The sequence below is a fragment of the Drosophila mauritiana genome, chromosome 3R (assembly GCF_004382145.1).
Source record: "Drosophila mauritiana strain mau12 chromosome 3R, ASM438214v1, whole genome shotgun sequence".
In the NCBI taxonomy this organism is placed as follows: Eukaryota; Metazoa; Arthropoda; class Insecta; order Diptera; family Drosophilidae; genus Drosophila; species Drosophila mauritiana.
Genome location: NC_046670.1, coordinates 5,616,966 through 5,644,174, shown reverse-complemented (window position 1 = coordinate 5,644,174; position 27,209 = coordinate 5,616,966). Strand labels below are relative to the sequence as shown.

The 27,209-nt window shown below is 42.3% G+C and overlaps 4 protein-coding genes across 4 annotated transcripts; 3 read left to right on the top strand and 1 right to left on the bottom strand.

Annotated features, from left to right (window-relative positions):
* The first annotated feature begins 7,220 nt into the window (after window positions 1–7,220).
* On the top strand, window positions 7,221–8,734 carry LOC117143358 (homeobox protein bagpipe). The gene is made up of 2 exons (XM_033308031.1): window positions 7,221–7,772; window positions 7,894–8,734. The coding sequence occupies exons 1-2, from the start codon at window positions 7,328–7,330 to the stop codon at window positions 8,595–8,597; spliced, it is 1,149 nt and encodes a 382-aa protein (XP_033163922.1). The 5' UTR covers window positions 7,221–7,327; the 3' UTR covers window positions 8,598–8,734.
* Window positions 8,735–16,223: 7,489 nt separating this feature from the next.
* Window positions 16,224–20,253, bottom strand: LOC117145151 (UDP-glucuronosyltransferase 2B15). The gene is made up of 4 exons (XM_033310691.1): window positions 20,227–20,253; window positions 17,735–17,972; window positions 17,017–17,682; window positions 16,224–16,897 (listed from the first exon to the last, which is right to left on the bottom strand). Exons 1-4 carry the CDS (start codon window positions 20,251–20,253, stop codon window positions 16,224–16,226), a joined length of 1,605 nt encoding a protein of 534 aa, XP_033166582.1.
* Window positions 20,254–22,159: 1,906 nt separating this feature from the next.
* LOC117145519 (nuclear cap-binding protein subunit 1) lies at window positions 22,160–25,238 on the top strand. Its single transcript, XM_033311211.1, has 4 exons — window positions 22,160–22,286; window positions 22,489–23,957; window positions 24,088–24,394; window positions 24,534–25,238. The coding sequence occupies exons 2-4, from the start codon at window positions 22,552–22,554 to the stop codon at window positions 25,071–25,073; spliced, it is 2,253 nt and encodes a 750-aa protein (XP_033167102.1). The 5' UTR covers window positions 22,160–22,286; window positions 22,489–22,551; the 3' UTR covers window positions 25,074–25,238.
* An 844-nt stretch (window positions 25,239–26,082) lies between these two features.
* On the top strand, window positions 26,083–26,921 carry LOC117144938. The gene is made up of 3 exons (XM_033310392.1): window positions 26,083–26,337; window positions 26,397–26,573; window positions 26,644–26,921. The coding sequence occupies exons 1-3, from the start codon at window positions 26,083–26,085 to the stop codon at window positions 26,812–26,814; spliced, it is 603 nt and encodes a 200-aa protein (XP_033166283.1). The 3' UTR covers window positions 26,815–26,921.
* The last annotated feature ends 288 nt before the right edge of the window (window positions 26,922–27,209 follow it).

The following is a 27,209-nucleotide window of genomic DNA, read 5'->3' as shown; positions in this document are numbered from 1 at the left end:
TTTTATGTATGGATGTAAAAAGAGATCTTCTATCCTTATAGATAGAAATAGCTTTTTATCAATTATAGAAAGTAAATATTGAAAGATTTTCGTCCCGCATCCTTTTGTATCTTGCAGACTCAATACAATGCTACCCATTTCAGCTGAAGATCAATCGGAATTTCAGCTTGGCCTGTCGCATGAACTTACACCACGGAATACCATGACTCCTTGCTCTGGCGCACTCGTATTTATATCTTCATGAACAGCTTTCGATCGGCCACCGATCCATTAGGCACCGCATCTGCGTATAATTGCCGCCGATCGCCGCATAAATCAATTTTATCGGAGCGAGCGATCAGTTTTATGAAAAACGAATTCGAAGGCGAATGAAAACACCACAATTTCCGCTTTATTGGAAATGGAAATGTTTTCCCTTTTCTGCTTTTCGCAGGGATTCCCGGGGAGGGGGAAAGGGGAAGTGCGTTGGCGGCAGACATTACAAAGGTTGCATTTATGAAACGTTTAAGTGGCATCAATGCAACTGTAAAATGTTTCCCTGCCTCCCCAGATACAGATACTCTCGTTCAGATACGAAGTGCAGGGCACAGAAAACCGCTCCTCCTCGGCATTTTATGACAGCCATCGGGCAAAGGCTAATATTTCATTGGGGGCTTGAGTCTGGTGGTGGATCAGTGGTGTCGGTGGTGTTGTGGCAGTGGCATATCAATTACTCCACAAACACATGCCAGGGGTCATCGGGTGAACGGGGGGTTGCAGCCACAGACCAACAAGTGCAGCTGATCACACTTTCGCTTTGAGTTTCCTCATTTCTGACAGCCGGAGCTTCTGGGGTCAGCCGTCGGGTGGATACTCCGACTCCGGATCTGTTCCCTTGGGTTATGTGTCAATCACGGGGATCACGGATTAGCTCAACTGCACGCAATGAATATAATTAATTTAAGTTGGCTTCCAGTGTGAGATATCATATAGTTATGTGAGGGAACTTTGTAAATGATATTAAAAATGATTTGAAACTATAACTATACTAATCAACCATAAACCTTTACGTTGCATAATGGTTAAAACATCTTGGTAACCTTCGAATGCATTGAAAATATATCACTCTTGCATTTTTGATCCTTTGACTCGGAAAATTAACTGACAATTTATTACCAACCATTATATGCGTGACATTAGAGGGTATCTGACACTAGACTATGTTTGTTATTTATAAGTTTAGTCAGAAACGGCCCTCAGGCTCTTAGAATATTTATACGTACCGAATAAATGTATTACTTGTTTTGGAAAGCCTTATCCTTAAGCCAAAAAATTTCTATATTACAAAAAAATTCTTTGACTTGCGATAAGCCTCCTCCTAAAGATTGCCATTCCTCTCAGCTCCCAGTGTTCCAAAGGAGGAGTCCGTGGAGTTGCCAACAAAACGCCCTCGCAGGCGGAGGATAATGCATGTCAAGTGGCACTAAACATGACCTAATGGACCACACTGACCAGCCACGCCCCGTCGCGAAGGCGGAATATGAATATGCGACCCATAAACAATTACGGTCTCGTCTTTCAATGTCGGCGGCAATGTTGCGGCGACGTTTGCCCCTCCGTCGAGGATCTGGGACCCCGGTCTGGAGTCTAGACCGGCGCAGCTCTCAAGTGGAGAATTTGTCATTCCCATATATCACACGAAGGATCGGGGAGTTAGCGATAAGCCAGGATAGAGTTCGCCCTGGAGCGCCGTTTAATTCATGTACCGTTAGAGGATCAAAGGTTCAAGAGCCGCAGTCGCAGCTGCGGGCCTCCCGCCCCCTTCACCACACAGCCCCATTACGCACTTTCCCCTTTCTCCCGATTGCTTTCACTACTCTCGTTTGCATTTCCTCAATGTCAGGCCGCCAAAGCAGGCGTAAGGTAAGCAAATTAAGATTTATTAACAACAATAAATAAACAGTATGAAAACGCTACAATGGCAGCAGCTCAATCGGTGGTTTTGGGTCCAATACAGTTTCCCATTTTCCGCTGTCTTTGAATAATGCCGCCAGATCAATTGCGTAATTATATCCTGAGCCCATACTAAATATTTATGCAATCCCGGAAGCTGGGAATTATAAGGCGATAGTGTTACTTCTTAATCTTTTGAATATATAATTCTTAAACACAAAGTTAATTTTTAAATGTCTTCGTCCTTTAAATTTAAATTAGTATTATATATTATATATCATTATACAGAATATTAGTTATATTATTATTTTATGCATTTTAATAACATTAAAGAACAAGAAGGTATAAAAACTAGAAGATACATTTTAGTCAAATGTTTTCTCGATTGCTCTTATTCCAGCTACATGTATGATACATGACTTAGATTACCTGCATTAGAAATTGGAACTTTGAATACTCCTTAAAGAGTATAAAGATAATAGAATAAATTTCAGAATATAATGTTTTCATTCATTCTTTAGAACACATAATTTTTTTAATCAATATGCACTTTAATTGGTTAGTTCCACGTAATTGTAACAGGTTCATTCAGGGGTATCTGGTAGCCGACCCTTCACGTTCCGCGTCTTTTTAGTTAGCCTTTTCGCCTTTCACTCTTGCTGTCACTGCCACAGATCCAGATCCAGATCCATGCTGTCAAGTGGATTGCGGAGTGACTCCGGCACAGTCGCTTCATAAAAGCCTTTGACATTTTATCGGAAAATCCATCGAGGCGCTGTGTACATTTTTATTTGATGTGCGCATAAAATTGCGATCTCGTTTTACATTTGCCCCGCCGAAGCGCCCCAAAACTGGGTGTCTCTGCTTTATATCCATCGGTTTATGGCTTTGTGCGGTTTCAAGTGGAAAATTGTGACAATTATATTCAAATTAATTGAGTAATTGCATTCGGAATCCGAGCGGCGGCAGTTTGGAGCGCTTGATTTATGGCGTGTGGAAACTGGCACTCAGAAAATTAAATCCAAATAAGCCAATAATCCAATGGCGTTGATGTCGCCTTCAATTCGTTCAATTCGCTCCACTGAAAGATGCCTCTTGGCAATGAAAATCGAGAGCCTTCCGCCGGTAATTCAGCATCCTATTCTACTTTTGATTTCTGTAAACAATCTAAGGCACCGATGCAAACAACTAAACAGTTAAGATTCCCAATCAATATCAATAGAAAAATTTCCACAGATATATTAGCGTTTGACTTTATCATATGACTATATTCGATGACATGTAAGGAAAAGACAGTGTTTCCTTTCCTGTAAAGTATATATATTAAAGTATAAAATATCTCTATCAAATCCTTTATGTTAAATGAAAACACATTTTTCCAGATATTATATATGATATTTAAATTATGAGTTTTAATTTTTTGTAGCTCTACCGACAGTTGTACAATCGGATGGACAGACGGATATCGTCACATTGTAGCGGCTAGCGATTCTTATCAATTTTTGATATAAAGCCATAACGCGATTAATTAAGGTTGTTACTATTAACGAGACAGACGAATTTAAAAGAAAATCTGAGTCTTTCCGCGCACTGAATTCCTTGCAATCGATTAGGATCCACTTACCAATCCAATCAGATTAATGGCAAACATTACTCTGTAATGGCTCTGTGCAATCCTTTGTACTTGTTTCGTACTTCATGTGAATGTTGGCCAAGTTCATTGAGCAAAGCACCGACCCCACTTCTTGGTACTAGCTATTTCCAAACTATATCACACTGTTCACCGACAGCGACACTAATCCTCTAGTCGGAGTCCTGGCGTCACAAAGTTGTCGGTGTCCTGTGGCGGTGGAGGAGTGGTTTGGTGGGTGAGTTTCTGGCGGCCTCGGAAGGTGGCTTTTTGAACGAATGCCGCCAGGGGGTCATATACAGAAATTCGGCCATCAGAGCCATTTTAAGGGCTCCACCGTTCGGATCTGTAGTGTTCGCCGCTTCTTGGATCCTGGGTTGGTGTCCTGGCGGACTGGAGTACTGGGAAAAGAAACTTAAATCGAAAACCAGAAACAATTTTTGTTTTATAGGCCAACCTTTGCTAATTTTGCTTTCGCAAGTGGCTAATTACTTTATCGGGCCAGGGCCGTAGGTATCAATGTTTTACGGTTAAAATTTAAATTTACCTTTCTGCGTTTTATTTTCGTTTGCTGGATAAGATTCTCATTGCTAAGTGCGGAAAACATGTTCCTTTTTCTGCGTCAATACTTCGATATTAAATGCAGCTTAGTAACCTATAGGATAAATTATATATTCGAAAAAATTGAACAGGAATTTTGAATTTCTCCCTAAAAAGTCTCCATATTAAGTCTCCGCGTTAAGCAAAGACTACAACCGCTGAAAGTGTAGACCTGTACAATGCACCGTTAAATGGATGTAGAGAAAATGTTGTGTAAAATACCTATGTTTTTCATCTCCTCTGGTCACACAGCGTTTTTACAGCGATAAAAAGTAATTTAAGTGAAATTAAGCAATAAGACATTTAATTGTGTGTCTGGATAAGGAGAACTTATATACAGTGTTCCTGCTTAAGCGTAGTTCTATTTTGAGCATTATAGTTGACGATATAGTATCGAATCAAGTCGTAATAATAAAGGAGTAGATCCTGTTTTAAGCCAACTGACTTATTAAATTTATTTATTTTTAACCAGTTTTTCTGGCATACTTATTATCAACTGCTGTTTACACCACTGTCCCACCCTTTTGTATGGCCGCCACGATTTTAAGGTCTTTAAATTAGCTAAACACGTTGTATTGGTGTTATAGACTCAATTTCAATATCTGGAAGTGAGCTGGCAAGGGTGGAAGTCCTTTGCACTAAAATCCTTTTGAAAGGAATCCACATTCCACATGACCGGATTCTGAAATCAGGAAATGCTTGTCTCACAAATAGTAACTAATTAACTTTTATCATGTATTTTATTTTAATACATCAATTTTTAAAAAATACATGTTAATTTATAGAAATACATGAATTGTACTAATATTGACTAGTTTATATATTACTACAATACTAATATTGATATTATTTTCAAGAACGGAATGGCCAGCCGTACTTTTGAATTTAAATTTTTTCTAGTTTGTGAGAGACAACAGCAAAGAAAACTTGACGATGAAAAGCACTTGTCCCCATTCAACATTAAAGTGGCACAAGGAGATCAGGTTTCCCAGCCAGATCCATGAATGGTAATGAAAAGCAGGGAAAGGCAAACATTAGAAGTGGCTTTTGATAAACCATTAAATAAAACTCAATACCACAAGGACAACAAGCCTGCGAGACTTCTGGGCGATGGGCATTCGGAAATCAAACAAGAAACTGTCGAATTTAATTGAAAATGCCAATTCATCATAGGGGTGGGATGGATTTTCTCGGCCCCCTCCACTTTTATGTAATTGAATACCTGCTCCATTCGAGGGTAATCGCATCAGCAAAAGAAGCTAACAAAATTAGCGACAACACGAGCGGAGAGTCGCGTCCTTTGGGCGCGTGCGCCTGCCACAAGCATCATTATATACTAATTACTCGAGTATTATCGAAACCCATTCAGGCGAAATGGTATAACGAGTAGCAGTTCCTGCCCCGATCCATTCCAATCGCACACCGCACTTGGTCCTGAATTGGTTACTCAAATCTGACCGCAAAACACGGAACCCCCGCCCACTCACCCCACTCACTTCCTTCACTTTCGCGCTGGTCTTCCATTGTTGGCTTGACTTTGCGGCGCCCGCGGCTTCAAGAGCCACTGAATTGGCAATAAAAAGATTATAGCCCGAAGGTGTGAAGTGCAGTGGAGAGCAGGAATCGCACCGAGATCCGGAATCAAAAGGCACAAAAGCCACCCCAGCGGCGATGCGATGAGAACGCGTGCTCGTTTCGCTCGGATTTGTTCCCAGCATCCGAACATCCCAGCATCCCACATGCCACTCGATTCGAGTGATTCGGTTGAGTGTCTTTCCGTCCGAGTGGGCAGCCATATTGCCACAGCCTCCGGGCATCCAATCAGCGCTCTTTGGGCTCCATGCCAACCAATGAGAGGAACTTTCCTTGAGTACTCTTTGAGTGATCTCTGGAATATTTGTCCAGGTTAACTACATAACCAGTTGCGTTTAATGTGAACTATAGTTTCTTAATTCGTTGCGATATTTCGTATAAAATCTCAGTCTGGGGATTTATATGTTCTCAAGTTTGATTTAGTTATATTGATGCAAAGGCAATATTATTTTAGTTTCATTTGCTTACTTAATACATATTAAAACATGTATACTAAATTATAAAAAACTTTTCAAATGAGTCCCTAAATATGTATCCATTTTAAAACTATAAAACAATCTGTTCTTGCAAGCTAGTTTTTAAGGAATTTTTTATAAATTTACTTAAGAATTTTCCACGAACTAGAGACCATTAACAAAAGCTGTTAGGTGAATACTTCCAATATCTTGCTCACTTTTCGAAAAACTGGCTGGATTTACTAAGGAATCCTAATAATGTTTGGTCCAGTAAAATATATTATAGAATGTTAAGATATTAGCTATTAATACTATTATTATAATAGCCTAATAAAAATTCATAATGTAAGCAAGTGGCATACGGGAATATGCTATTTAAGTTGATTATATTATGTAGTTCCCTAAAACCGAATGCTCGATTTAAAGTAGGCAGCTACGAAGAAATAATATTCGTTAGACCCATTAAAGTATTGTTTAGTTTTTGGCTAACGATTCCAAACAATCCCATGACCCAACTAACCTACTTACACTTAAAGGTTGGAGTTTACGGAAGATTGTTTCCGAATGATTTAAATTCTAAACAAATCGTTCGTTTAAACAATGGGTTGAGATGGGAGTGGGTATGGTACGTAATCCCATTTTGAGGACTGTACCCAAAATGTGGAAGAAAAAATACGGAGGAGCAGCTAGCGGGCTATAAACAATAAACAGGATGCATGCACTCCCCGCGAGAAAAAGCGCACCATACAAGTACGTGGAATCAACCGTAGCCATTTACGACCGACTTTGTTTACGCACTTGAGAGGAAACTCAAAGGCTCTCCAGCTAGGTTTCGGATCCACCAATGGCAGGAGTCGAATGCCAGTTTCCACCCCCACGGATGCCGACGAGCCACTTGAGTACGGCGCACATTTCCACTCCGTGAGACCGAGTGATTCTCGCCGGGGATCTCGGCCACTATTTAAAGACAGCCCGGAGCGTCCTGTTGAAGCACATTCGCTGCGCAGCCCTCGAGTCGTGAAGATCGGAAAATCAAGAGAAATCCGTAGTGAACAAGTGTCGGAAGGCCCAAGACAATACCTATATATATATCCGAAATATTCAGAAAATTCGAAAAATGCTGAATATGGAAAGCGCGGGTGTCAGTGCTGCGATGGCGGGTCTGAGCAAATCGCTCACCACGCCCTTCTCCATCAACGATATCCTAACGCGCAGCAATCCGGAAACACGTCGCATGTCCAGCGTGGACTCCGAACCGGAACCGGAAAAGCTGAAGCCCTCCTCCGATCGCGAGAGATCGGCCTCCAAGTCGCCGCAGCTCTGCTGCCGAGATCTCGGCCTCTACAAGCTGGCCCAACCCAAGGAGATCCAGCCGAGTGCCAGGCAACCCAACCACTATCTGCAGTATTATGCGGCGGCGATGGACAACAATAACCACCATCACCAGGCAACGGGCACATCGAACTCCAGTGCCGCGGACTACATGCAGCGCAAATTGGCCTATTTCGGATCCACCCTCACCGCTCCGTTGGACATGAGACGCTGCACCAGCAACGATTCCGGTAAGTAACCTGCACGGAATTAACGCCATTCAGGCTCTAATGGACTTTGAAAAGAACGCTACTTATTCATTGGCCTTTTGTATAGGATGTATGCTAACTTTGCGCAAATTTCCCTTTACAGACTGCGACTCACCGCCGCCATTGAGCAGTTCCCCCTCGGAGTCGCCGCTCTCCCACGACGGCAGTGGATTGAGCCGCAAGAAGCGGTCGCGTGCCGCCTTCAGCCACGCCCAGGTCTTCGAGCTGGAGCGCCGCTTTGCCCAACAGCGCTACTTGTCCGGTCCGGAACGCAGCGAGATGGCCAAGAGCCTGCGCCTGACGGAGACCCAGGTGAAGATCTGGTTCCAAAACCGCCGCTACAAGACCAAGCGCAAGCAGATCCAGCAGCACGAGGCCGCCCTGTTGGGTGCCAGCAAGAGGGTTCCCGTCCAGGTCTTGGTGCGAGAGGATGGCAGCACCACCTACGCCCACATGGCTGCTCCCGGCGCTGGACACGGCCTCGATCCCGCCCTGATAAACATCTATCGCCATCAGCTGCAGCTGGCCTACGGCGGTCTTCCGCTGCCACAGATGCAGATGCCATTCCCGTACTTCTACCCGCAACACAAGGTGCCGCAACCCATACCACCACCCACTCAGAGCTCCAGCTTTGTGACTGCATCATCGGCGTCCTCATCGCCAGTTCCCATCCCCATCCCGGGTGCAGTGCGTCCTCAGCGAACGCCGTGTCCGAGCCCCAATGGCCAGATGATGAGCGTCGAGAGCGGAGCGGAGAGCGTTCACTCGGCGGCGGAGGATGTTGACGAGAATGTGGAGATCGACTAGGTTGGGAGTGACCATGTCTCGGAGGAGAACCGGGGTTACGTTTTTGTGATAGCCGTAGAAATTGTGTTTTAGCCTCTATGTGTAACCAATAGATGTCCCATAGCTTTAGTAGCATTAAGATTTAGTCGTATCTACCCGAGAGCTAAATAAAATTATGAATTAAAAGAAACTTGGTGTGCCTTGAATTTTCTTTTCTTCACTGAATATTTTGAAACAGACTGCTGCACTAAAATTACTTCACTTCATGCAGTTACAACAATGCAGTTTGGAAAACAATAATCAACTTATCCTGGAAGAAGATCACAGGCTTAAAGTGATTTATTTGTTTTTTGCCTTAAACCTGTATTGTGATTTTTATAGGTATCTATATGCGGCTTTTTGCTATTTTCTTTACTATTTAAGAGCCAAATGAGCTTAACAGATTACTATTCTTCTTCAAAAGTCACTTTATTATATAGTGAGAGATTGGTTTGGTATTTCCTTATTCCCAAAAGAATTTACAATTATTTTATAAAACTTAAATGGAAGATGTTGGCAAAAGGAAAGAAACCACTAAGTATCCATCTAAATAGAGGTGGGATCTTATTGCTAGATTTTAAAATGATTTTAAAATGCTCTGAAAGAGATCTGCTTTCTGAAAAGAATGCATCAAAAGGCGCTTAGCCGCTAAACGATTGTTACATAAATTGATACCACATGACCTCAATTCGCATCAGCGGGCGGGAAGGCGAGAGGCTCCTCAGACCCTTCAGAATGACAGCGATCTGGCAGATGAGGGCCTCGGAATGGGATCCGCTGAAGTGGAATGCGTGTGGCCGGAGCCTTGCGAAACCCGAAAGCCGCTGATGATGACCGACTATGACGAGCCCACTCAATGACGACATAGAAGTGCTTCAATGTGTCAGAAGGGTCGGGCCGGACGTCTGCGACCCACAAACCACTGACTTACATACGATGTTTCCCGGGCGCTTTTGCACAAGATCGTCGCGGGTGGGAGGAGGAGGAGGAGGAGGAGGAGTGGGAACGGGCTTGGGATCGGAATTAGGATCGGAATTGGGTACATAGACATGTCCTTAGCAGCACAGTTGGTGGCTGACGACACAAGGACATGCCTCAAGTGCCCGGCGGCGACAATTCTAACGGCCGGCCGACCAGGCGATGTTTATAAACAAACAAACAAATAGAATCACCAACTGACGCCCAGGATCGAAAAAGGACATGTGCCCAGTGGAAATTGAAATCGACTGATCATTGCTAAACATTCACTTCAGAAGGAAACAATGTTGTTAGAAACAATGTTTCTCGTATTTCCAGCAAAACATTTTTCAATACACCCCAAACATGTTCACCCCTTTCTTCACTAAGAAAAATGTTTAAGAAAAGATTTAAAAAAATATGATATATAAATAATACATACAAATCTTCTTTAATATCTGAGATTTAAGGATAGAAGTATAAATTAAACATTTAATTGTTTTTTCGATCGGCGCCAAGCGTATTAAACCTCGGAGTTTTTCGAGATATTTTCTAAAGTGCTGAAAATTTTCGAAAGTGGGGCATTGAACGTGCTGGTCTGGTGACTGCCAACTGAAAAAACAATGGTATGAGGAGATCTCTAAGTACGTATATTGCTCTTGGACGCATTCTTAGACTAAAAGCACGCAGGCATTTGACAAATTTGGGACACTAAAATCGATTGACAGCTGTAATTACTTGGGTAAATAACGGCTACAACGGCTTGAGGATGTATCTTTTCGCCACTGTGCTCCCAAATTCTTGTCATATTTCATATTTCTGGTAAAGATTTGTGTGTTTATTTAAATTTAAATTTTCTGTTTTTTTAAATTGTTTTACAATAACGAGTTACTGGTGAAAATTATATATTTTCCTTTAGAACCTTTAGAGAACGTTGGTGCTTAAACTATCTATGTGGATTCTTAGGATGGGATAGTTCAAAAATGTGTTTTTAAATTGCTTTTTTGACTATTTTGACTATTTAACTATTTTTTGACTTGAATCAATCGAAAAATTGATTAAAATATGATGTCGTGCTTATGATTGCCATAGAAAATCGTAACGTTTACTGAGTATAATATTCCTTCAATTATCCACAGGCAATTAGGAAAGTGTACCGAGTGGGAAACGAGATTGAGTGTTTTCTGAATTATGAGTGAGTTTTTCGAGACCCGCCCATTCCGCACACTCCGGCAACCAATAACACGCATAATTCACGGACTCTTTGACTTGGAGTTTCGGTTTTACAGCACGCTTCGGATTTCGAAGGGTTGAAGACACACGCTGCATGTGGTCTCGGAGTGAATGCAAATCGTCCTGCTCGTCCGGCGGCTCGGCTACTAATTTGTTTATACTGCGCCGCCTCCGGATTTGTTTATGCAACCTTTTTTATGACACACATGCCGGGGTGCTACGAGATGTCAGCTACTTGACGGCAATCCTTTTAAACCGGGCCGCCCGATATTTGGCTTGTAATTAATATGGAAATTAGTCATGGGCCGCGTTCGGGGTCGGGGCCCAAGTGGCGTATGCGCAATCTTTGAACTGCAATTAGTCGTCGCCTGTCACCGGGAACGTCGAGGACGTCGGGTAAACAATATTGGCAATATTCGCTATTTGTTTAAACATATTGGGCGGAGGCCTGCATTCTTAAGCAGAGAGTGCATTTAATGGCGGAACGCGAAATTCAAAAGAAAACGCCAAAAACGCTGGCCGGACAGCTTAAAGTGTAAACAAAATGCCCGATCCGTTCACTTATTATAAAATGCACTGCATTCTTGTTTTGGCCCATCTCGATGCACTTTGCCGCAGCGCTTCGGCGTTCTCTTCCCATGCTCCTGTTCACCATGCCCCTCCACTGCGTGTCCCAATCCCAATCCCAATCGCAATACCAATACCAATCCCAATCCGAAAACGATCCCCATCCACAGACGTGTCCCTCGATCTCCATCTCTGGCCGGTCGATCGTCTGCTGCACACATGTGTGCCATAAAAGAAGGAGGCTGAGGAGATGGGATTTTCGACTGCGACTGACACTTCGATTTGCCACTGCTATTGTTGTTGTTGTTGCACGTGTTGCTCTGCCGACGCGTTTGTTTATGCAACATCCCTGCTACTAACAGTTCTTGGTAGGAATAACTTCACAACAAATTCATCAACTAAACTCTAAACTCCGCAGCGCGATACTCTACGCGCTGGCTGAGTCCATGGAAATTGTGTGGGTTTCTGTTCTAAGCTATGAACATAGAAGTATGTAGCGTCAGATACTTGGCTTCAATAATATTTTAAAGTCAGAAAGCAGGCAGATTAAAAAATTAATTACAAAAGTGTATGTGGATTGTAATACTTCTTATTAAATATAGTTAATAGTTAATGTGTAATGGTTCATTTGCAGAGCATTTCGATGCCGCATAACAGCATTTCCAGCCTGATTTTGTTATTGGCATAGTGCTCTTTGTTTTATGGGAGGATGGACCTGGTCCTAAGAGGGGGATGTGATCCCAGTTCCCAAAAGGGATTAGGCCGGGAGCCAGCGACATTACCTAATTGCTTTGCTGCCGGGCGGGCGATGGGGTTTGCCACTGGGATGGACTCGGTGGAGCTAGGTAAATGAATCGTTGTCTTCCCGAGCGATTAACCCACTCACACCCACGGAAGACGATTGCTGAGTAAACAATGCTCGGAAGCAGCGTACAAATGGTGCCCCGGCCTATTTGTGTTTATTTTGTTTTGAAAATTGTGCGTTTAATTTATAGTTAATTGTTTTCCAGCCTTTCATTAGCCAACCAAACCGAGCGGTGACTGTGTGCGGTCCCGAGAAATTTCCCAGTAATTCCAGCCCACAGGCCGGAGCATTCGGATGATATTATACTCGCACACCAATTGTTGATGATGGTGCTATTTGCGCAAGTTGTTGGGCAGCCCGCCCGTCCGTCCGACAAAATGGCCACCCACCTCAATTTCAATTTGAAATTCAATTTCCAACTCAATCTTCCGTCCGGCAGCTGTTGAGGCAATCTTTGCGCAATGCCAAATCCAAATCTAAATCTAAATCCACATCCCAATCCAAATCCAAATCGGATTCGATCCAACCACCCCGCTTTCGGTGGCCACTCCTTTGCTTATTTGGCTTCAAATAAAAAATCATTTAAATGATTTCGAGAACGGCTGCCTTAGCCGTAGAGCATGGTGGCATGAAATTGAATGATAAATGTTTTGGCTTTTGTGATTTTGTTTATTGTTCAATTTTGGCTAAAAAATTCAAATTTTTACCGCATGCATAAAACGGTTTTGGTGCTCGGTCGCCTTTTTTTTTGTGTTATTTTGCTTTTTTAACTTATCGCGTTTTATAGACAGCCATTCAAATCGGCAAATATTGAGTTGAGTCCAACTAGCACCAGTTGAATGGCTTGTTGTTTCGCGAGCTGTTTAGATGAAAATGTTGTGGTGTTGCGGACTGAAAAAGAGATACGAGATGGGCACACACATGTGTCCAAGTTCCATTCGGGCAACTTCATTAGCGTTTTTAATGGACCTGCCGACTCGTAATGTCCGACAATTAAAGTCGCAATAGACATTTGGTCGGGCCGCCAGTCGATACGATTCACGTGTGTTAGATGGGCTCCGGGGCCAAAAACTGAGTGGGTGAGATGTGATCGATCTTCCATGTGTACAGTACATGCATAACATGGTAGTATTGCCCAATGGACCTTATCAGCTGGCTGAGCGCTACTAATAGGCTACCAGGCGGAAAACACTTGAAGATTCATTGATAAACAGTCACTTGGTATGTGAACTGGTGGGATCTGTTTTTCTCCACGGAGCATTTGGCATCGAAAAGTGTTTAGATGGATCGAGATGGGAAAACAAGCTGAATGGTGTCGTCCATAGGGTAAACACTTCAATGAATCGAATCAGTTTCCTGGGTGGAAAACTTTTCGGGTCGGAATCTTTTGGCTGAGCACCTGCAACTTACTGGGTCGTTAATCTTTGTTTTCCTTTATTTATTTCGAACAACATAAAAGCGCTTAAAGCCTGTTTAAGTGCCCATTGCTTAGTGTAAACAGTATTTCTATCGGCTGAGTCACAAAAGAGGTGTAGGTGCTTCTGGAATTTAACAATGGCCAATGCTTTCTTTGAAATATTTAAATAAAGTCTCAGAACAAAAAACATACGAGTTCCGGTAAAAAAAGGGTGAATTATATATTATATTTGCGTAATCTCCCTAGATTAGAATAACATTATTAACTATCTAGGTCAAAAATACTCTTTTTTTATTTCGTTTGAGGAGTAGCAAAATACATAAGTGAAATTACGCCGAGCATCAACTAATTGGGTTCTCTGCAATAATGCATAAATCAACATCAAATTGCCGAAGAAGAGCAGTTTAACGCCTCGTTAGCTTTCGTCACTAAGCTGAGCAATTTCGGCAATTTCAAATGAATTCCACCTCCTTCTTCCTAGTGCCATCTCTTTATTCTCTTTTTGGGATCTTTTATTTTTTCATAATCATTATACAGAGGAATTCCTTCGTCCTGCCACCCAAACGCCTATCGACCACACCCACTCCAACGTCGCCAGCTATTAGCAGCAATTTTCAATTTCCTTTCTGATGAAGCACATCGCAAGAGAGCAAATTACATGGCGCCCAACTTGAGACATTCGCTTTTCTTTTGCCTTTCTTCTCTCGCTTGCTCGCTTCTCATTTTCCTCTTTTTTAGGTGGATTTTCCCCCTTTTGAACTCCGACGTCCTGGGCGCACACGTACGCAATTGTCCTGAGCGCTCGTCTTCGATTCGAAAGGAAAATTTTCTTGCAATTTCAGCTGGGTGGCTGTGCTGAGTGGGTCGAGAGTAGAGCCCAGACGGGCGCAAATGAACGGCCATTATGTTTATCCGAAGTGAAAGCGAGGGCTGAAGTGAATTTTTAACGAGCTGGGGCAAAGACGAAGCCGAGCCAAGAAGCTCCCCAGTGCGTTGCAGTGAGTTAGTGAGCTATCCTGCCGGCAAAGGACATGCTTCAATAGAATAAGAAGAAAATTACACTTAAACGCTGCGGCGTGTCGAAAAGCTTCAGCTTCCCTGGGAGGTCAGCCTTTTGTGACCTTACTAAAGGTAGTTTAGTGTAGATGCGAGGTTTGTAACGCTACGAAAAATGTGAAAGTGTACTAAGTAATATAGAAGTCAAGTAAGCTTAATTTATAAGAAAGCATTTAAAATTAGATTCTTAAACCAAAGAAATATTAGGTCACTTAGATGAGCCATAACTAGACTAACTTATTGTTATTTTTGGTTACTTATTTGTAACTTTTATTATTTTATTTTCCAAGTAAAGTGTACAATGACTTCAGTTTCGACCAAAACCAGCCAGCTCTGTTGGCCAACTTTGATTGGGCTCCATTCAAAAGGTGGCCATCCAAATTGCCGGTCAATTAACCATTGCTTCTGGAGACTTTCCTCGTTAACCTGTCCTCATCACTCGCGAAGCCATAGGCATAAGCACATTCCAGTGCCGAAGGATGATTTTAAGTTTATTTGCCCAAGCCGTTGACAGACAAACAGCTTCGGTTCACCCCTTTCCGCTGCCCATACTCAAAATCAGCACTCATACGCCCTGTGCGCCATCTGCATTAACATATCATTAGTGCGTGCGTGTGTTTGGCTGTTTATCGACGCTTTTGTTTACAGCAAAGCGTAATCATGTGTTACAAATACCAATAATACAGCCTATGGGCACTGGGCCCTGGTAACCCTATAGCCATAGAAGCATCCAGCATGGGCGTCGCACCCACTTCAATGTCAGTTCGTGAATGCATAATGAGCCCTAGAGCTCCACAAATCGTGTCTCCGCACTCCGTCCTCAAGTGCACTTTGCCGGAGATCCAGTCTCCCGGTCTGGAGTCGTGTAAACATCCCATTTTTGTGTCCAAATGGCGCTCCAGTTGGCGCTGCCATTGCAGGAAGCAACTGTCTTTGGGGTCAACTTGTTTATGCGAAATTTAAAATTGGAAAGAAAATAAATTAACATTGCTGGGATCATCATGTGCGTACTTTGGTGTTCAAATCTGTAGAGGCATATACCTCAGAATTGATTTGAAATCAGGAAAATTGACCTGACATTCAGAGCTTATTGGTTCTTGATGATTTGGTAAGATCATACTAAAGCCCTGGAAACATTATGGAGACATTATGAAATCTGTGGTGAGTGGACTTTATTGTTTTGTTCGGTAGGCTTTTGCATTTTTGCTTAATTCGAGAAGAACACTTGGCTCGGCACTCAGGCGCCTTAAGTAGAACCAACCAATTTGGATTCATTAAATACTTAAGTAGAAGCTCAAGTGCCACGGCTTAAGTGTTCGGCTATAATTGCAAAAATATGTAAAAAGAACAAAGTGCAGATCAAGTATTTATAAAGAACTTTATAGAAATCTCCATATGGTGTTGATTTTTGTTTGAAATTTTTCGATATACATCATTATTTGGGCTTTATTCTTTATCAATTTTTTACCTTTCATGCGAACACTTTTTGCTCTTCTTTATCGTTGATCCATGCATCACATAAGTTTCTAAGCTAAAATTGGTTTTTATATAGCACTCAACCCATTTGTTGATTTCATTCAGTTTTCGCCACTTTCTTCAGTGCTCGAATTTCTCTAAAAGACTTAATATTTCGACTTACAGCATACAAGGTCAAAATTGGTAATAGACTAATAGCCAGTATAATTGCTGAGATATCCAGAAGATAGAACTGGTACCAGGGCAGATGTACTCCTGCTGCCACCAAATGTGGCGCCCCCCGATGTTCGACGACATAATTAATCCAGTACATCGCGGTGTCCATAGCGCCGAGTGGACGATCCCGGAAAATTCGCGATGCTTTCATCATATTAGCTTGATATTTGGGATCTGTCAAAAGCGCATGAAGCGCAGACTTCAGCTGATCTTTCGAAATGGTGCGATAGTCCAAGCCAATGGCATATCCAGCTGCTTGGCCCGCCTTAATGTTTATATCCTGATCGAAGTAGAATGGCATTCCGAGCACCGGTACCGCATGGTAAACTGCCTCCTGCATTCCAAACAGTCCTCCATGGGCGATGAAAACCTTCACGTTCGGATGTGCCAATATGTCAGCCTGGGGTAACCACTTTTCGACCTTAACGTTGTCCGGAAGATTGGGCAGCTGATCATCCTCGAATTTCCAAAGGACCCTTTGCTTCAAGCTGGCGAAGACTTCAAGAAAAATTTGAAGCTTTTCCATTGGCATATCAGCACTGCGCACTTGAGATCCTGAAATTGAAAGAGATTTCTTTTACTTACCATAGATTCAAATCAAAGGTACATATTCTAAATCAGGTCTGCATTTTTTAGACAAGGTTCTTAACCAAAGATATTCTATTTAAACTCACCCAAGCTAAAGTAAATTGCACCGTGCTCAGCGCTATCTAGATAGTTCTTAATATGTTCTGGTAGGGGTTTGGGTGGCAGGATGTGCAGTCCACCCACTGAAATCATATTCTGGGTCATGGGTCTTGGCGAAGTCAGTGGCATGTAGCTATTCAAAAGAATAACCGAGATGTTCTGTTCCAACTGCTTGACCGTCGGCACCCGAGGCAGTAAGCTACTAAAATGCTTCCTGATGACGGCATCCTGTTGCGGATAGTAGGACACTTCCCGGACAACATCCTCAGCCGTGCTAATCACTACATTTTCCAATCGCTCCCACAAGGACATTCTATCCGTACAGGATAAAAAAACATTGGGAACGTAGGACAGTGGATTCACAAAGCCGAAGACTTGACTAAAATAGTTTGCGTATGCGAAAGTAGCTATGGTAATTGCAGGTATTTCATAAATATAACCCAGCATTAGAGCTCCCTCATTGTGGAACTGTTCCACAAGGAGCAGATCGAATTTCCCCTTCTTATCCTTGGCGTAGATCAACTCCTGAACTTCGGAATGGGCCAGAGCAAAGTCCGTTGACTTGATGCCAATGTGTTGGGCCAGTCGCATGTGTGTTAGCTTTGACATGTCAATCATGTCCAGTGCCGATTTTGTTTTCATCATCGCAGATACTGTGGAATTAGGCCATAAAATTTGAACTCAAGAAATTATAAACTCACTTACTGTCGGCCCAGGTATCGTACTTGGGCAAAAGTATTTCCCTGTAGTTCGGCCCCAAGTTTTCCTTGGCCAATGATAGCGGTGTGATGAAGGTGACCTCATGTCCACGCTTCACTAATTCCCTTATAATGGCATCCGTCATCATAAAGTGGCTCTTTACAGGCAGGAAGAATGGTGCCAAAATTCGTGCTCCATCTCCAGTGCCCAAAAGGCATACGAATAGCAACTTCATAAGGAGAATCTGTGGTTTAAAAATAGATGCCAAGTTAATGATTTTAATCCGATGTGCTTAATTATTTAATAGATTTCAGGTTGACTTTTTATCTGTGAACGCGAAACACACCATTGTATTAAGATTTAAATGATGTCTCTCAAGTTCTCGGGAATCACAGGTACACTGAACTGGAAGCAATCTTACCAGTGGTTTTATATGTTCTCTTATCTTCTCCAGTTGCAGACTACAGTCACTATAGCAATAAAGGATAGCATATCAGTAGACGCCATTCTATCTAGTGACGAAGAGCACTGAGTGAGGAAGATAATATCCATCTAATCCATCTAAATGAGGTGAAACCAAATGGGGCGCTACAGTTTCACATTCCGATTATAAAAAATATTGAGAATACCATTTTTGTTAAAAAATGATACGGATTTCGTCACAAAATAAAAGAAGTTAGGTGCGCTCGTCCCCCTTTTTTGAGAGGCGTTTTGGCTTAACCTATTTCAGGAAATTTCTTTGTGTAGGTAGATGTCATCTTCTGTGATAAGAGTTCATTTAAGTTACCTATCAGTTGGTGAAGGCTGTGTTTGAAGATAAGCAGCAGCCGAATGAACTTGATAAAATCAAAGTTTGTTTACACATCTTAATCATAATCTATGGTCTTTGACTGGCGATAAACATTTGTTTAAATAAATGCAAATGTTGAAGATGTTAAATTTATTTATATAAATGTTTATATAAATGTTTTCCGCAAAAAAAGTATTTATATAAATATAATAGTATGCTGATTTCAAAACTTTCCTCAACGATTTTATGTTGTACTTCCCAAAGTGATCAAGTTGAACGATGGGAAACAGCGCATAAATCAGAGGCATTGACTAAATTAAATATTTGCTTCCCGGTTGCCAGCCAGCCGAATGTGTGGTAAATTATGGTGCTATTTGGAACGATCTCATTGCCGTTCTTTGCAGCATCCCTTGTAAACTTTCCGAATCACCAGCATATGCAAATTGAAATGGTTAAGTTGCCATAAAACTCAACGCGCCAATTTGTAGGCAATCAAATGATGTGTTTGAACTGGAATTTCGGAGAATGGTATGACGTTCGGTGTGGACTTCTGTGCGGATATATTGATGGCGATTCCCATCGGATTGGGGATTCAGATCAGCAGCGATCGATCGATCGATCGATCGATCATTCAATTTGGCAGCCATTCGCGGCGGACTTATATTATTGTTTACTTTGTCATATTTTGCCAATGTGTTTTTATTGTTCTGCGGGCCGCATTCGCATTCTACTCGTATTTAGATTGCCACTATTTGTTGCTGCATGCCAGGCAGTGATACTTTGTTTATTGTCTCGGCCAGGCCAAATAAATGCAACGACTATTCTGCGGTAAATTTGGCGTTGGTGGGTGCTTGCTGCGATTGCGACCTGGCCATAAACCTTGGTCGGTCATGTGTGCCTGGGGGTGGGGCTCAAGTGGATGAAGTTATTGCAAATTCTCTAATCTTGGGATAATGCCCCATCGCTGGCAATCACTGCAATGATCTCAACGGCCAAATGCGGCCATAAATTCCGCGTCGGATGGCCAAGTGCTCCGTCAGAATCAAAGCTTTTAAGCCGCCGCCTGAAGTGTTTCGCTTGTGTTCTAATTTGCCTTTTGCAGCGAATGCGCAATTAGCCGCTATTACATTAATAATACGCGTACTTGTCCTCGGCCGACCGAGCCATTGGTAATTGAAAAATCGGCTATTTCCAATGTGGCAATCGAAAACAGAAATGGAATTGAAAAGCGCACATTTGGCCAAGTGAATCGTCCGTACTTAAGAGCTTAAAAGTGCGCATCTTGCCTCACTGCATCTGAGTACCGAATTTGAATCTGTGTGCCATTCTGGTTGTATCTGTGGATCTGTGTATCTTTGTATCTGCACAAGAAAAAACTAGTTATTGGTGGTCAAGTCAATGAAATGATAATTACTTACCGACAAATGTACGGTACTAAAAATAAATATACCAATTTTGTCATTTACCAAAATATATATATGCATATGCATATACATGGGTATTTGAATACATATATTAATAACATCTTGTGATATTCTTATGTAAAATCAATATTAGCTTATAGTTTTAAAAAAATTCTCCAAAAAAGCACACCCACTACGTTACCCTCAGTGTGGAGTCGGCCATCCGCTTTGCGGCGACGCTAATATGCAATTGGAAACCACCGGGGCCGCCAGTCAGTTTACGTAGCATAGCTTCCCCCGCCCACGTGGTGATGCAGTGGCTCCATGATCATGTAATCATGCGTGTGGCATTGTTTACAAATCACGCCTTGTCGCCCGTCGCTCCCGACCAGACAGGACACTCTTGAGGATGTCGGCAGGAGGATGAAATATGTGTGAACGCCGAGAGCGGAACCGTCGTGGTCCGCATGCTCCGGCCACTCAAGTGGCTAGTTGGCTCGGTCAAGGTGCCTAATTGGGATCTCCACTCGACATCCGTCTAGACAGCTGTGCTGCGGAGGTTCTGCGACAAGTGGCTTGTTTTGGTTGTCGCCCCGGGACATTTGGGACACATTAGTTGACCACTGTTTGGAAACAAATGGATGGAAGGGATGTGTAGCGCCAAGTCGGAACACAGGAGGATCGGACCACACAACAGACGCAAATAACCCAAAACCGTACTCCAAATAAGCAAAGCACGATGCAACAACAAACATTTTTACACGCGAAGGAGATCTCGATGAAAATTAACAAATGTGATGTGCTATTCCTAAATGTGAATTTTTTAGAAATTATTGATGACGTATTTCTCACAGGAACCGGATTTAATAAAATTGAAATAAATATTATGTATATTTTCTTTTCGTAGGGATAGTGGCCAATACAATTCGTTTTATAACTTCCCTATATCCAAATAGTAGCTATTTAGGCATATGTGTATATTTTCCATATATTAATGAACATTATTCTATACATTTACTTCGTCTAAGTTAATATATTTTCAGACAGTGCTTATGGAAGTTATAAATATCATTAATGCCTCGATCTCTATTTGTTGTTTATAGTACAGAAACGATTTTTGGCCGTGTATCCCACCACTCGACTAGTGCATTTAGTGCTGGGGGAAATGCAGTTAATGAACTAGTGCAACTCCTTAGCTCAGCTCGACCCGACTGAATTTGTCCATACCCATTCCTCCCCATCCATCCAGCCATCCAGTCCACCATATGAGCCATCCACCCATCCAACGATCCATCCAACCATCCATCCATCTATCAGGGCCATCAGGTGTGTGGTGGCGTTGGCTTTATGGATGTGGATGTTGCTCGGCCTCCGCCGTTAGAAGCGCAATTTGTTTACGCTACTTTGTGAGCAATAAAAGCACAGACGTCCATGTGGGTGGTCCCACCTTGGGGTTTGGGTCTTTGGATTTTGTGCAGTCGCTGGATATGATGTGTGGCACTGGTGCTGGTACTGGAACTGGAACTGGTGCAGGGATGGATGGGCATGGGAAGGGGATTGCGGATGGGGGTGCTGTGCTAATCATCGGCAGCTCTTCGGAGTTGTTCGAGTAGAAATAACCGGACCATTGTGTGCTCCGGATGCAGCAGGATGTGGTGGGTGACTCTAGTCCCTGTGGGAATAAATTGAGTCATAATTGAATTGATTGCCAGAGGGGGCGGCCACTTGCAAGTGTCGGAATGGAGGGCCCTGGAACGGCTGTGGTGCCAGTGAAGTGGCCGCCAAATTATTTGACATAATTGCGCCTTGATGAAGCGCTATCTGCTGCCCCTGGGAAAGGGTGGAGCCACTCCAATCGGGTGCTCAAGTACTCATTGAACTCCATTGCAGCTGGGATGGCTGCTTTTCGGTAGTTTGTTGACCTCGGAGTTGTGGCTCCAAACTTGGCACTTCTCGACATTGTAATCTTTAGCAGTGATTCAATTTTAATGTTGTGTTTGTTGATAAAATTATCAAGAAATATTAAAAAGGGGTGGCAAGTGGTAAGTCCATTAAGTATCATTATGTCAATATTGTGGCTATTTGTTGTCGTAATTAATTGTTTAAATGAATTTAGTTTGAATATATTAGGTAAAAAAAAATGTAGTACAAAATATCTAATCTAAGCCGGCGTCGAAAAATGTCATTGCTGAAATGTCACTTGCACAGGATTAAATTTGCCATTAGTTCGATTGTTCTCAAGCCGAGTGGTTCGAATATTTCGTATTAACAAAAAAAAATTATTTTGGAAAAATTCAGTCAATCGCATTAAGGCAATAGTGAAAAAGAAGTTCTAAATCTAGTTAAAAACCAGTCAAATATCAAGGTGAATATCATCCTCCGTTTTCTTTATACCCTTTGCAATGCGGTATAGGATACGTATTTATAAATCAGTATCAGTATCTGACTTACATATACTTTCCTGAAAAACTTCTGAATCATTTATTATTATTTTTTTTAATCGGAAAAGTGCTCCTGACTAATTCCTTTTTTCCGTATTCGAAATAATTTTCCGCATACTTCCGCAGCCACTCTCGATCTTGGTTAGCTCCTTGGTGAATTTCCTTTGATTCAAAACGAAGAACAAGACGATGAGCCGTCGTAAGCGCCAGGACTCCTCTGACGAGGATGAATTTCGCCTGAAGAGAACTTTCCAGACAATGTTGTCGACCGTGGATCAGCTGATGAGAGAACTTAGTTTTGCGTGCGGCACTCCGCTCGAACTGAAGCTGGTGAACCTGGGGAATCTGTTAGCCAAAGGAGTAAGAGTCGAGCTGAAGAAGCACCTCGTAAGCGTGCTGGTAAACAGTTTGGGCAAATATCCCGGACAGGCCAGTGCCTATGCCACACTTGTGGGCCTAATTAATGTCGCAGACTTTGAATTCGCCTCCGAATGCGTGTTGTTCATGGTGCAGAAGGTGGGAGAGTCCGTGCACACTCGCGATTGGAACAAGTGCCGTGGAGTGGTCCACTGCCTGGTGGACCTGTATAACTGCCGGGTGATCCCGTCGTCCTATATTCTGAATTTGCTCGCAGCCTTCATGAAGGACTGCGAGGCTCTGAAGGATCCGGACGATCTGGTGGGCATCACACCGCAGGTACGACGCGATTTCCTTGCCTACTGTGTACTATCCGCCATGCCCCTTATTGGGCGCGAATTGGAGGGGGAGGCGGCGTTTGAAAAGCTGATGGTCTCACTCCAGATTTACATCAAGAAGCGGTCCGCTCTGCACAGCACCATGTTTAGTGTGTGGCGGGATTTCAATCAGAGGGACTACCTGGAGGTGATGTGGCAGCAGGTGGACGGAATGAGGCAGAACCATTGGGCCGAACCGGAGCACCAGTTGATCCCCCGACCTTACAAGTCCTTCGACGAGACCTTGAGGCACGGCAAGGTGCATCACCTAAAGAATTATTGTTTGTCCGCCCATGAGAAGGGATGTCGGTATCCGGCGCCGCGAGTATGCTTTCGCATCTTTTCCTGCGACTCAGTCGGCGAGATCCCTAATTTGCCCCCGCCGGTGAGCATCGAAAGGCATCTGTTGGAGGCCCAAATTCTGGACATGCTGATCTCCTTTCATAATGAGAGAAAAATCTGTGCCGATAGCCTCTTGATGTACGCCGCCTCCAAGCCCCAGTTGCCGGTCTATTACTGCATTGTGGAGGTGATCTTGGGCGAGATGCTGCGGCTGCCCACCGCCAAGTGGACCTCCATTACCTACGGATCCCTTCTGGTGGAGCTGTGCAAGCGCCAACCCGACAAGATACCCCAGGTGGTGGTCCAGGCCTTGGACATCATCTACAATCGACTGAACTCCATGAGCGTGGCTTGCTTCGACCGCCTGGTCAACTGGGTGTCGCATCACATCAGCAACTTCGGGTTTAACTGCCAGTGGAGCAAGTGGGCTCACAGTCTTCCATCGCCAATCGATCCGAGTGCCACCAATCTGCAGCCAAAGGTTATTTTCCTAAGGGAATTGCTCAAGAAGTGCTTGAGGTGCGTAACATTTTATGAATGAACTCAAAAGCTTTTGCTTCTTACATTTTCTGCAATTTCTTGCAATATTCTGTTTTAAAACAAATAGTTCCCAATTATATGAAATACCTGTTTTATGTTCCAAAACTAGACTCTCGTACCACCAAAGAATTAAAGAGGTAGTGCCGGATATCCTGGCCAATTTTCTTCCGCCTCCGGTACTTCCGCACTTCAACCTTGTCGATGAAACCCTTCCTGGTGCCATTTTGTCCAAGGATCTGCTGGAGGCGATGCGCTGCCCGAGAGCCAGCCCCGAAATTATCTCTGAAATTATTAAGTCCAGCACGGGAAACGGTCCGCTCAAGATTAACGTGTTCACCCAGAACTGCCTTCATCTCGGATCTAAATCATTTAGCCACACTTTCGCGATACTCGCGAAATACCAATCTGTCTTCAAGGTGAGTTTGTTGATTCAAAAATACGCAACCATATCATAAAATCTAACCGAAGTAGAATATATAAATTGTTTTTTACAGAAATCAAGGTTCTGCGGTACCAAATTCATTAATTTCATTTACGATTCTATTTTGTTTTTAGGATTTGGTTGAAGGAGATTGGAAGGGGCAGATCGCGGTCTTGAACGGAGTCTTTGATGTGTGGGTCGCCAGCGATCACTACAAATTTGTGGTGGCCGAAAAGCTGGTCAAGGTGTTCATAATTGAACCCATTAACATAGTAATCTGGATCTTCGGCCCATCGATGCGTAAGGAGCTCACCAAGATGTACATTTGGGAGCTGCTTCACTCCACTGTTCGCCACCTGAAGCGTGTCCAACATGATGTTGAAGTCGTGGATGTCGATAATCCGAGTGCGTGCGATCCTGTAGTCAAAAGAGTCCTGTACACCGTTGTGGAGCGTTTAGTGAAGATCCTTTGCAGTGCTCCGTTTGCTGGCGAGGGAACAGAGGAGCACTACTGGTTCCAGTGGGTTCTGGGCAGGCTGGAGGAGACGCTCTTCATCTATGCGGATGACTTCAAGGTGATCAAGAACAAGTTGATGAAAATATCTGAGAAGTCATCAGATAACAGGCCTGAAGTCTCAAAAACTATCGAGGCTTTTGTGGCTTGCGTCTTGTAACTTCTGTTGGAGATTTCATTTCATTCACACCAACTGCTGATTTAATTATTCTGACTCCAAAAAAAATGTGAACACAAAAAATGTTTGAATGGTCACCAACATTATACAATTTTAATAATTGTTTATTACTTTTGGAGCGAAAGTCTGGAAATATTTTAATAAAGATCTCATAAAATATTGAAAAATAATAATACTACTATCAAAGAAACTTTAGTGGTGCTTTTTATTTATATGCTTTTAGAGGTTAGGTCTTTAGATATTATTGAATTCACATTAAATTGAGTCTTAAAAATTGTATGGTTTACAGAGAAAACGCATTTATTAAAGAAACTATTGAAGCTAGTATTTTTCGCAGCAGTGTATGACTGCAATTTTTAATTTAATACATCGCAATTTGAAAAAGAATTGCGCGCCAATCGCCGCTACGTTTTTAGTATTTTCGCAGCCTAATTTGAATGGATGTGTATCGATAATATACCTTATTATCGACTACAATCGAATATGCCGGTGTAGAAATAGCTTAAGATATTGACAGTAAAATAAATGTATAATATGAATAATGTTCTATGTAGAAGTGTGACCACTTTTTATGGCATACTGGTATACTGTACGAAATGGCGCGCCTTTCAAATGAAATGATCAGAGACATATGAAGGTATTGCCATGGATAAATACATTTGATGCTTATCTAACCACACATTTGAAAATATTTTAATACTAGTCAGAATTGCTCGGTTCACTAGCAGCTTACATGTAGATAGATGAAATGAATGGGAAGTACAATTTTAATTATATATTACTAATTAGACACGTGCAAACATTATGATGGCTAATATAGTGTACCTATACATTTAAAGATCACTAGATTAATGAAAAACCCATATCTTCCTTGTAGATTCAAATCGTACGCGTGTCAAATAATAATTATTGGCATTTGGATATATTTCACGTGCGTCGCTTGAGTGCTATAAAAGCGAGAATCAAAATCAAAATACTAAAAAAGTGAAATATGGGGTGCGAAACTTCAGTATTATGCACGTTGCTGATTTTCTTCCAAATTATTGGTCGGTCATTTGAAATGAGCCACGATTTTGTGCCCATTAGAGATGATTTGTTCAGTAATTGCGAGGAGAATCCAGAAATGGGCTATTTGGATGCATTCGCGGATTTATCCAACTTGAGTCTCAAACGAGGTGCTGGTGGAATTAATATATCAGGAAACGCAACAACAATATGGGATGTGGATCCATCGGATGTCGTCGAGGTGAGAGGCTTCAATGCATTTAAATAAATAAACTTCCTCCGTAACTAACTAATTTTCAGGTTGATGTTAGCATACTGAAGTTTGAAGGAGATAAGTGGATACCAACAATAATTAAAGGGAATGTTAAGGATTTTTGCAAGACCTTTTTCGACAAGAACACCATTTATTACTCCTATTCACCAAAACATGTGGTTAACAAGAAGGAAGTGAAGGAAAAATGCATTACCAGTCCAGGAGTAAAGCTATACACTACTCAATACACTAGAACCCAATCCATTTACTTACATTTTAATTCCTTTTTTCTAGACAATATTAGTGTGGAAGCCCTATCTCCTGAAAATATCATTCAGCTACGCAGTTCCTCTGAATGTGGGGCGCCACAAGGCCGTTATAATATATTCTGCCATTGACAAAGCCGGAGTTAAGCGTGATAGGGACATTTGCATGGAAATTGTCGGCGACATTGTAAATGCCTAATCGCAGTCACATGGACCTATTTCGCTGGCAGTTCAGAGCAAATTCGTTTAAGCCTTAATATGATTATGATTTTATTGTGTCTCAACAAAGGTTTTGGTGGAGGGTTAATTTTTCTGCAAGAACTAATTACTTTTGTTAATTTGTTAATAAACATAAATTAAAAGAAATTCGCATTCTTGTGATGTGATAAGACAAATATCTTAAATACGGAAAAGGTAAATTTTGAAAATATGAGCTTATCAGAATATATATATACCTTATGATTGTATACCCATTTTTAGAGCAGAATATACTGGGTATATTGGGTATACTGGTTGCGTGCCTTTATTCAAATTAAAAGAAATCGGTAAATAATAGCTTCACCACTAGGTGGAGCTCGAGTGCTATCTCTGAAG